Here is a 9653-nt window from a genome sequence, read left to right on the forward strand (position 1 = left end):
TTGCAGTAAGAAATAGACGCTTTTTTCTTTCTTTTTTAAACGTCTTCGAGTTAAATCAATGGAATGTGTCATGCACACCCCGCACGCAAATGCAATGACAGGCGGAATTGAAACAAAATTCGGAGGGAACGATATATGTTTGAAACACTTTCGGGAATGCGATGCTCGACTATACAACTGAAAGCGGAACGATTGTGAAGAAACGAAGGTGACTGTGGCTAGAAATTCATAATGAGCGTATCAGGAAAAGAGACTGATTGACAGTGCTAATTCCCAATGGCAAAACATGTGGCTGCAAGGAACCGGACTGTTTGCAGTTGGACTCCTCCGAAAAGGGAAAAGGAGAGGACCGATATGCTTTTAGAAATTAGGGGGAGAGAGATGATGGAATGACAGGAGCAACACCAGACCAGCCAGCAGAGTTGAAACGACAACAAAAGAGAGTAACTAAAATAGACAGTGTAGATAGAATCCGGTAAATGAGTGAATGAAAGAAAAGAAGTGAGTACTAAATAGAGAAGAAGTAGCAATTCAACAGGAGTCCTTCAAGACGGATGCAGTGCGCCAAGCCGTGAGGATACATAGTGCAGTATTAATTACAGTTATCTGGGGGGTAGCTGGGGTAATTTCTTGTCATGACGGGTAATCAACCTTACCCCTGGATGACCCACTGTCCTTGTGTGTACGAGTAGACCTACGTCTGCAGAAGGGCTGAACTGAAGGATCTCAAGGGACTGGGAACTGAGATTAAAAAAGATCTTTTTATTCTAGCTATTGAGCTTGATTCTTTATCTTTTGCTGTGGCAGAGTAGTGGTCACTGCACAATTTCGGGGCCATTGCCGAGCTCATCTATATGAAGCTTACGGAATACGGTAATTTACAAGTATATACCAAGAATAGCACCGACATGAAAGATCAGCATCCAAGCTCAGATCTAATTTTATATGCACAATTCCAGACCTTCAATCCATACATCAAAAACAGAAATAGTAATTATAAGCTTCTGCTATCCATCATCATGATGCAACTCAACAGCCCTGGTTAGCAGGAGATTTAGGATCGATTTACAGATGCCCCGTATACAAGAATTCGCCGTAGCGCATTGGAGCTTTTCTGTCCCTGCTATTGTTTTTAAGGGTCATATACCGTACAGGCAGGTGGATGTAGAAGCAATAGCTACTGACTACTCGAAGAGCTCCGTAGAGAGGGGATATAGGGAACCTGTTCTTCGGAGCCAATTTTTGGATCTAGATACAGAAAACAGTCATCAAGTTTCGCATAGTGAATGACTAAGAGCATTGTGCATGGATAACCATGAGATATCTACAGTGCGACGTACCAAAGCCCTAAATGTGGATGCCGACAACACCCCCAAGCAGAAGTTAGCACAGCAATCAATATGTTAGTTTCCTGCAGGCCCCGGCACTTAGGACCCCTCTACTTTCAATATTGGAAGGTTATCGTCGGATTTCTCACGTTTAGGGCAGTGATGACGGGAATGTTCTGTAATGACCAGCAGAAGTGAAATTAATGAAGTAATGAAGAGGCCAGCTTCTCATTGATTGGACATTGATTTTTCAGTGCCAGTGGCATGCATACAGAGATCCAGGGGTGACTGGGTGCCATTAAGGCCGGGAATGACAGTATTTGAAAACTGCGATGTGACAGATCGATAGATATTGACGTCTGATAATCATTAAATGTATGGTATCATTCGAGTTAAATCGTACAAATACAGAGAAGATCACTTGCCCAATTCCCCGAGCATCAGCGATCGGTCAGACGAACCAGAGACAACTGTAATGAATTGTTAGTCAGGACCGAATTAGGCAAAAGAAATGGACACTTACTGATAGGCTCATTATTCGGCGAGAACCGCACATCATTGACAGTACCCTTTTGACCAGGAAGCTTGTACAGAAGCTTCCCTGTCTTGGCGTCCCAGACGACAACACTCCGGTCACCGCTTCCTGTTGCGATCTTCTCACCCGTCTGGTCCCAGCTAGCCCGGATGAGGTTCTTTTCCAGCCCAACTGGAGCACCGTCGTACGTGCGCACGTGGCGGTTGGTGGGCGCAAACGGCCGGATATCCCACGTGCGTACTGTCGAGTCGTGAGAGTTGGAGAGAAGTGCTTGCGAGTCTGGCGAGACTTGGAGGGATGTAATGGTGTCTGTGTGTCCGGCCATGGAGTAGACAATGGCTTTCTTCCGTATATCCCAGACATGGATCATGTTATCGATACCGCCGCTGTAGATTTCATTGCCTGCTTCGGACAGAGCAACCGCTGTGATTGGGAGTTCCGTCTCTAAATAGTCAAGCGCATCCTTTTGGCGAGGGTCCCAGATGCCGATACAGCCATCATCGCTCGCGCTAATCAACAGCTCCTGTCCTCTCTTGCTGATATCGAGACAGTTGATGATTTCTTCGTGTCCCACGTGTCGACGTATCCGTTGTCCGGTTTCCAGGTCCCAACTAGCAAGTGTCATGTCCGCCGACGCGGAGAATATTGTTCGGGAGTCTCGTGACCATTGCAGGTCGAGAACCGCGCCTCGATGGCCGGATAGGATGCCGTAGTTTTCACATTGACCGTACGTGTTCCAGAGCACTAGTAGTGCATTAGTATGTATCTTAATCACATGGGCTAGGTAGTTGGCGTACGAATAGACCGGTCCATCGAGCCGGATGCAATGTGTTGCGCAGTTGGGTCGAATCGCGCCGAGAAAACTTCACCTGAGTGACCTGCCAATCAATCCCATGTCAGCTGGTATTTTTCCAACAATCGCGCTCAAGCTTGCCATACCATTAAGCTCCATAATGGGAGCATCTAGCCCGCTAGTACGCGGAACCTGCTGTCATGTTAACTAGAGAAACTTTTTCCACCGGAGGCGATTTCGGATGCGCGTTGGAAGAACCGGGGGCGTACAGCTTGTATTAAGGATCCATTCTGAGCTGAGCTCTTAACGACCGAAGTACCAGGATTAAGCTCATTATCGGACTTCTTGCGTTTCACGACGAGCTGGTTCGATGACCCGAAGGCTGCTTGAGCAGGGCGCTTCTCTCCCGACATTATTGTGAGGGGATTTCTCGTATCAACAACTGAGCAATGGATGAAAAGAAGCTAGGGTTGAAAACAAAAGGAGTGGAAAAAAAAAAAAAAAAGTAATATGAAGAGTAATGACCTCCACGGCAACTGGGATGATTCTGCTAGCTCGAAGATAACAGCACTGCGGAGCCTGTTTGCTGGCGGAGCGGACAGTCGTAGCGGACAGCTAGCCGCGCTAGACGCCAGCATGCGCCAATCCACCGCAGTTCCTCCGCCCGCGATGTCTTTGGTGATCCACCGACTCGGGCGGGGAGGAAAGGAATGCTAATCGTTTAACTTTACAATTTGCGGCACGGAACGTCAAGATATCTTTTGATTTCACCCAGGGACTTTTGCAGAAAGCGACAACTCTCATACTATCGAATATCTCACTCAGATAATCCTCAGCCATGTCATCCACCACCAAAACAGCAAGAATTGGAGAAGAGTAAGCCCCTTATCGATATTGTTGTTCTGTGGCCGATATCGAATCGCATCAACTGACTACTTCTCGGAACTCTAGGCTTTGGAAGTCAGTAAGCTGAATACCGCCAGCTGCTGTTTTGAGAATCGTCCCTCCATCGCCAGCAGCGAAACCTGTTCAGAGACTAATCTGAAATGACACCTATAGAACGAGGGTTGATAAGGTCAACGCAGAACTGGTAACATTGACATACGGAACGATCGTGGCACAACTTTGTCAAGATTATGATGGCGACTACACCGAAGTGAACAAGCAGCTGGACAAGATGGGCTACAACATTGGGTTGCGGCTTATCGAGGACTTTCTGGCCCGGTCGAACGTAGGCCGATGCGCCAACTTCCGGGAGACGGCTGATATGGTCGCAAAGGTTGGTCTTGATCTTCAGTATGATAGTGGTATACTATGTGGTATATCTAACAGTTGTACTATGGATAGGTCGGTTTTAAGATGTTCCTCAACATCTCGCCGACGGTCACGAACTGGACAAGTGACAACAACCAATTCTCCCTCATATTCGAAGAAAATCCACTAGCAGACTTTGTGGAATTACCAGATGACGGACGATCCCAAGACGAACTGTGGTTCTCTAATATCCTGTGTGGTGTCCTCCGCGGCGCACTCGAGATGGTAAGAAGGCTTACTCGCACAACTACCGGGGAGTTGATAAGCTAACTTTGAATTGGTCAGGTCCAAATGCAGATCGATGCGCATTTCGTCAGCGATATCTTGCGCGGCGATGATACGACGGAGATGCGGGTATCGCTAGTGAGATATATTGAAGATGAGATGCCACCAGACGAGGAGTAAACGGGGCGACACTTGGGAGGACCAATGCGTATTTAGAGTCTGTCGACCATTGAGGCGTCCGGTGTTTCTGGGATGTGCGCATTTTAATTCAGATCTTCGTTTATACTTGTCGCAATGGGTCTGCAACATGTCGTAGCGTTCAAACTTGATTCAATGGTTGTTTATAGTTCTAATCAAGAAGTGACGTCTCACAAATCTCCTTGCGGTCTATCAAGTCACTGCTTCCACGATTCCGATCGCAGAGTTTGCCACTTTGCACAATTACGGTTCTCGCACATATTATGAAGGCGCAATTCTACGAGATCCTTACAGTGATATGGGACATAAAGCACCTCCATCTCGGACCTTTCTGACACTGCGACGCGGATCAGATAACTCGGCGACGCGCCACGTGATGCGCTAATCCCAAATAGGATGACTTCCGCCATGCTGAAAAGTGCGCGGGGAGTAACGATTAACAACCTGAAGTCGGTAAGATACGTTACCATACGGTATCACATACATGATCGCCCTCAACTCCGATCTCAATCAGTATGTAGGAGTATGAACTGTCACCATGACACTTTTAGTGCTTTGCACAGCGCAGGATATGGTCAATGTCAATGGTGAAAATGATCTGGTTGAAATGCTTTTATTAGGTGTGTGTTGCGTGCTGTTCCCTTACTGGTCCTGCTGGTGTTGAGGTGCAGATTGGGCTCTATTTGTATGGTTGGTTGGTGTTACAGTTAATACCGACAACGCACATCACATCTATCATTTTGCCAGCAATTCTTTAAATTTTCATTCGGGAAATTTCTACGAGCATAGTTATGATATAATATAGATATAATAATAATGTTTTATCCTATGTCTTTTATATTTATTTCTCTATATTTTCCCTTCTGAGGTTCTTATACTTGTAATACCCGTACGGGCATGCTCACAATTACGCGCATCTGCAGCCCTTCCGCCGAAATCCGCACAGGTTTATCCGGGCCGAGCAAGCGACTTCGCGGCCAATCCGTTAATTGTCGTCGACGCTTGAGACCAGCCACTGCGCAGCGCACCCCGTCGAACGACGACGAGAAGTCGAGCAAGACGACTGTTGAAGAAGGATACCCTGGAAAAGTCGACTTTATACTGAGGCAGACCGGAAAACGGTTGAGAAAGACGCTCTCTCTCTTTCTCTAACCCCCCGAGTTTCGCTTTCTCGCTCTCTCGCTCGCAGTATCGCTGCTAATCCACCGAACACCTTACTCTCTGATCCACCACCTCTTACTACCACCACCGCTCTAATCACCATCCTACCCTTTTTCACCTTATATTTCACTGTGTTTTTTTGTCAAGAGTCATTCGCAGTCTCTGCTTCCTCTCTCCTTTCCTTACTTTTTTGCTTTTTTATTGTCCCTCTCCGTCTTCCACATCTCCCCTCTGCCCCTAATTGACCACATCTCTCTTTCGCCTCTTTTCGTTCTTTCTTCTTGATACTCTTTCTATCCTGTTTCTTGTGGGATTTCGAATTGAAATCGTCTTGCGATCTTTTCTTTCTCTTCATTTCGTTCTTTCTCAGCTAAGCGCCGCTTCTCGCCGCTGGTGCCGCTCGTCGCCTTCCCCGGTTGATCCTACCGCGCTTCGCTCTCCGCGGTGTGTGCCTGACATTTACACACCACACCACTTCCTCGTCTGATCGTCTTCCCCCTCCCGATCGGCTCATCTTCCGACGTTGACTTTTTTTTTTTTTTTTTCGCGTCCTTTTGGTTTATATAATATTCCCGTGCCCGTTTGGTCTCTGGTCCTCCACATCACCGTCTCCGCAATTTTGTGCCCCCATTCGCGCGTCTCATCCGTCTTCGATCGCAGAAGAGAAGAAAAAGAAAAAGTTGTTACACCAGGGGGCTAGAAGCGCCGGTCACTTCGCCTTTCTTCTTCTGTCTCGTCTGGTTGATTCAACTCATCCCCGCTTGTCACATACGAACTTGACTTGCATTCTGCGGTGAAGCTAGATTCACTGCAATAACGGTGGATGTGCGTTGACAACTTTTGATATTGGACAACCCTTTTCAACGAACAAGCGAGGGTGGCAAGCACGCTCAATCGCCCGTCATGAACCAAATGAATATGCCCGGGATGAATCCCGGGATGGGAGGCCCCGTCGGCGGTGTTCCCATGATCAATAACGGTTCGACGGCTCCTCGTAACGATGGAAATGTGAACAATATCCCCGAAACTATGATCACCAACCTTAACACCTATATTTATGACTATTTCTTGAGACGAGGTTACCACGACTGCGCCAGAGCCCTCGTCCAGGACGATTCGTTCAAGCTGAACACCGACCCGGCCGCCAAAACGAGTCCGGGTAGTCGCGATGTGAATGGTATCGACGGCGATGCAATGATGACTGATGGCAAGGATGGCGATAAAGTCAAGGTCCCTGACGATCTCCCTCGACCTAGTCTTTCTAATGAATCTCAACATTCGTCGTTCCTCCTTGACTGGTTCAGCCTTTTCTGGGATTTCTTCTGGGCCCAACGCAACAAAGGGAATCGCAATGATGTGCGACAATATCTTCATCACACTCAGGTACAATCGTTTCCCACTCTTAATTCCTCGTCTATCTAACTCTATATAGAACATTATGCGCCTCAGAGAATCGCAACAAAATCCGTTATTACGACCTCAACCCATGATGCCTGGGCAGATGAACCAACTAAATAACATTCGTCGGAACAACATGGTTCCTCCAAACCTACAGAAGACTGTTCTACAGAACAATACTGCTGGCCTGTACGTGGATTTTGTGCAACTTCAGTTTTCATTGCAAGCAATTTTCACTGATTTCTGATACCCCCTCCCCACAGTTCCCAACAACAGATGGCTCACCTTCAGAGAAGCCAACAGGCCCAAATAATGCAGATGCAACGCGACCAGTCGGAAATGGATATGAATGGACATCGTCCGCAGTCCCCCTCGTCCGCAGACAATGCGCCTTCCCCGTCGAAACGACCCCGCCTTGATGGCGGGCCGATGAACGGACAACAGTTGGCACCCAACGGACGAGGACAAGGACAAGGCATGCCCGGTCAGCCGAACCCGTTGATGATGCAAAACGGACTCAATGCGCGCATGACACCGCAAGCCCAGGCCGCGTTCCAGCAATCGGGTCCTGGGGCGCAACAAAAATCCATCCAGGTATATGCTCAAAATTTGGCTCTTCATCACACACGCTCAGCATTAAATAACCAGGGATTGCCGAATGGTATGATGAACCCCGGTGTCATGCCAAACCAGCCGGATCTCGTAGCGATGCCGGACGGTCAAAATATGTACCCGATGGGCAGCGAGTACTATGGCACGAACGGTCAAATGCCTCAGGTTCGGGCTGGGATGCAGACGCCTGGCGGTCAGCACGGCAACCATGCTCTCCAAGATTATCAAATGCAGCTTATGTTGCTTGAACAGCAGAATAAGCGGCGTTTGTTGATGGCTCGTCAAGAGCAGGATAGCATGACCCGTCCCGACCAGCCTCCCATGCCCGGGCAGCAGGCTCTGCCTCCAGGCACCTCTCCCGGCAGCCGAGCGGGCGCATCACCGAACCCGAGCGACCAGATGAAGAGAGGCACTCCGAAGATGCCTCAGACCGTACTTCCCGGATCCCCGAGCGCCGCCGACGCAATGGGCCAGAATCGTGCCTCCCCAGCTTCCATGAATTTCAATCCCCAGCTAGGAGGCCCCGATATGACGGGCCAATTCTTCAACGGTATGCGACCCCCTAGCTCTAACCCGGCCTTTAGCGCTGCGCAAATGGGCCAGGCGGTTCCTGCCGGAGCGGCCAACCGTGTTCCTAGTGGCAGTTGGCCGCAGCAAGGCGGCCCTCAGGGCCAGCCCATGGTACCATCGCCCGCCAGTCAACCTCAGACAGGAACCCCACAGGAAAGGGGTGCAATGCCGCCTCCTCAGGCACCCCCGGCGACAGGCCCCAATGCCGGTCGTACACCTGCATCTCCTCAAACGGCCGCGCCCCCGACTCCCCAGCAGGCTAATAAGCCTGCACCCAAGGGGAAGAAGGATACGAAAGATGCCCGGAAGGTATGTTTCCTCTCTGTCCCTCGCTTTCCTTTCCCTTTCTTATTTAATACACCCCTTTTTTTTTTTTTTTTTTTTTATTGAACATTTTCTCAGCGCCCAGCGAAGAAGTCGGCCACTGCTGCTGCGAACACCAACACGGCAGCTACTCCATCGTCGGAAGCGGAGCATCCTCCCACGCCCACACCCTCAACACCGATTACTCCTCAACATCCCAACTCGTTTAACAAGAACGGGATCAATGCAACAACGAATGCTCCACAGCAACCGACATCTGCACCAGCGCCTCAGCCTATGGTGCCCCAGCAACAGCCGCAACCACCTCAACCGCCACAACAGCAGCAACCGCCGCCGCCAGACCCGAACCAGTCGTTTAATGATCTCAACACTCTTGCGGATGTACGTTTCTTATATTTCTACCAAAAGAACAGTTCCCAACTAACTTGGTTCAACAGCCATCTGCTTTCAATCTTGATTTTAGCGCACTGGAAAACCCGGATATACTTGAGAACTTCGATTTTGACACGTTCCTTAATACCGATGCAGATACGGCCGGGTTTGGGTTTGATCCAAACATATCCTATGCTGCAGACGGTGTAGAGACAGGTGCCGGCGATAGCCTGTGAACGAGACCGACGGTGATTCAGTTTTGAAGTTCCATATACCCACCCTTGTTTGTACATTTGATCAATTCAACTTGTGCTGTTCGGTTGCTCATTCACCCTCATTCCCCTTTTCCCGTGTTACTGTCGAGTGTTTCTTTTTTTTTTTTTGGATATGTGCTGTGAGACAGGCGTTGGTGTATCTGCTGTTGCATATCCCCCTCCACTTTTACATGAGGCCAGTCTGGTGTCGACTGATCTATGATGGACGCTATCTTGCTGTTAGATTTTTGTTTACGTTTGGATGTCTGGTGACCTATGTGTCTATTTTTGACCTATTCCCTTTCTTTTATACTATTATTACTTATTTGGTTACTTAATCGTCTTTCTCCGTTTCTTTAGCTTTGGACTGGGCGTCATACTACTATATTCTAGTATTTGTCGATCTCATCGTGTTTGTTTTGGTCCCGATTGATGCATACTTCGGTTCCTATCAAAGCTATATTTATGTCCTTCTTTTTCTTTTCCTTTTTCTATTCTCCACTTTTACTTTCCTTTCTTCATCTCTTTTTCTCTTTGTTTTTCCTTTTCCTATTCTTTTCTTTTCTTCT

The 9653-nt window shown here is 48.4% G+C and overlaps 3 protein-coding genes across 3 annotated transcripts; 2 read left to right on the plus strand and 1 right to left on the minus strand.

Annotated features, from left to right (window-relative positions):
- Positions 1-1517: 1517 nt before the first annotated feature.
- EURHEDRAFT_97090 (WD40 repeat domain-containing protein) lies at positions 1518-3217 on the minus strand. Its single transcript, XM_040787705.1, has 5 exons — positions 2926-3217; positions 2803-2848; positions 2661-2741; positions 1852-2607; positions 1518-1798 (listed from the first exon to the last, which is right to left on the minus strand). The coding sequence occupies exons 1-5, from the start codon at positions 3067-3069 to the stop codon at positions 1746-1748; spliced, it is 1080 nt and encodes a 359-aa protein (XP_040637853.1). The 5' UTR covers positions 3070-3217; the 3' UTR covers positions 1518-1745.
- A 124-nt stretch (positions 3218-3341) lies between these two features.
- On the plus strand, positions 3342-4593 carry EURHEDRAFT_413388 (TRAPP complex core subunit BET3). Its single transcript, XM_040782159.1, has 5 exons — positions 3342-3532; positions 3608-3616; positions 3716-3935; positions 4004-4195; positions 4256-4593. The coding sequence occupies exons 1-5, from the start codon at positions 3495-3497 to the stop codon at positions 4373-4375; spliced, it is 579 nt and encodes a 192-aa protein (XP_040637854.1). The 5' UTR covers positions 3342-3494; the 3' UTR covers positions 4376-4593.
- Positions 4594-6457: 1864 nt separating this feature from the next.
- On the plus strand, positions 6458-9066 carry somA (putative cAMP-dependent protein kinase pathway protein (Som1); the record flags this gene model as incomplete). Its single annotated transcript, XM_040780222.1, has 5 exons — positions 6458-6937; positions 6987-7141; positions 7216-8443; positions 8537-8839; positions 8896-9066. The coding sequence occupies 5 exons, from the start codon at positions 6458-6460 to the stop codon at positions 9064-9066; spliced, it is 2337 nt and encodes a 778-aa protein (XP_040637855.1).
- Positions 9067-9653: the final 587 nt, after the last annotated feature.

Source organism: Aspergillus ruber (assembly GCF_000600275.1).
Source record: "Aspergillus ruber CBS 135680 unplaced genomic scaffold scaffold00017, whole genome shotgun sequence".
Lineage (NCBI taxonomy): Eukaryota > Fungi > Ascomycota > Eurotiomycetes > Eurotiales > Aspergillaceae > Aspergillus > Aspergillus ruber.

Coding starts and splice junctions, on each gene's coding strand:
- EURHEDRAFT_97090 (XM_040787705.1), bottom strand. CDS start 3,069: ATGTCGGGAGAGAAGCGCCCTGCTCAAGCAGCCTTCGGGTCATCGAAC. Junction 2,849..2,925: donor ATGGATCCTTAATACAAGCT/GTACGCCCCCGG, acceptor ACATGACAGCAG/GTTCCGCGTACTAGCGGGCT. Junction 2,742..2,802: donor TCCCATTATGGAGCTTAATG/GTATGGCAAGCT, acceptor ATTGATTGGCAG/GTCACTCAGGTGAAGTTTTC.
- EURHEDRAFT_413388 (XM_040782159.1), top strand. CDS start 3,495: ATGTCATCCACCACCAAAACAGCAAGAATTGGAGAAGA. Junction 3,936..4,003: donor CGGCTGATATGGTCGCAAAG/GTTGGTCTTGAT, acceptor TACTATGGATAG/GTCGGTTTTAAGATGTTCCT. Junction 4,196..4,255: donor TCCGCGGCGCACTCGAGATG/GTAAGAAGGCTT, acceptor TGAATTGGTCAG/GTCCAAATGCAGATCGATGC.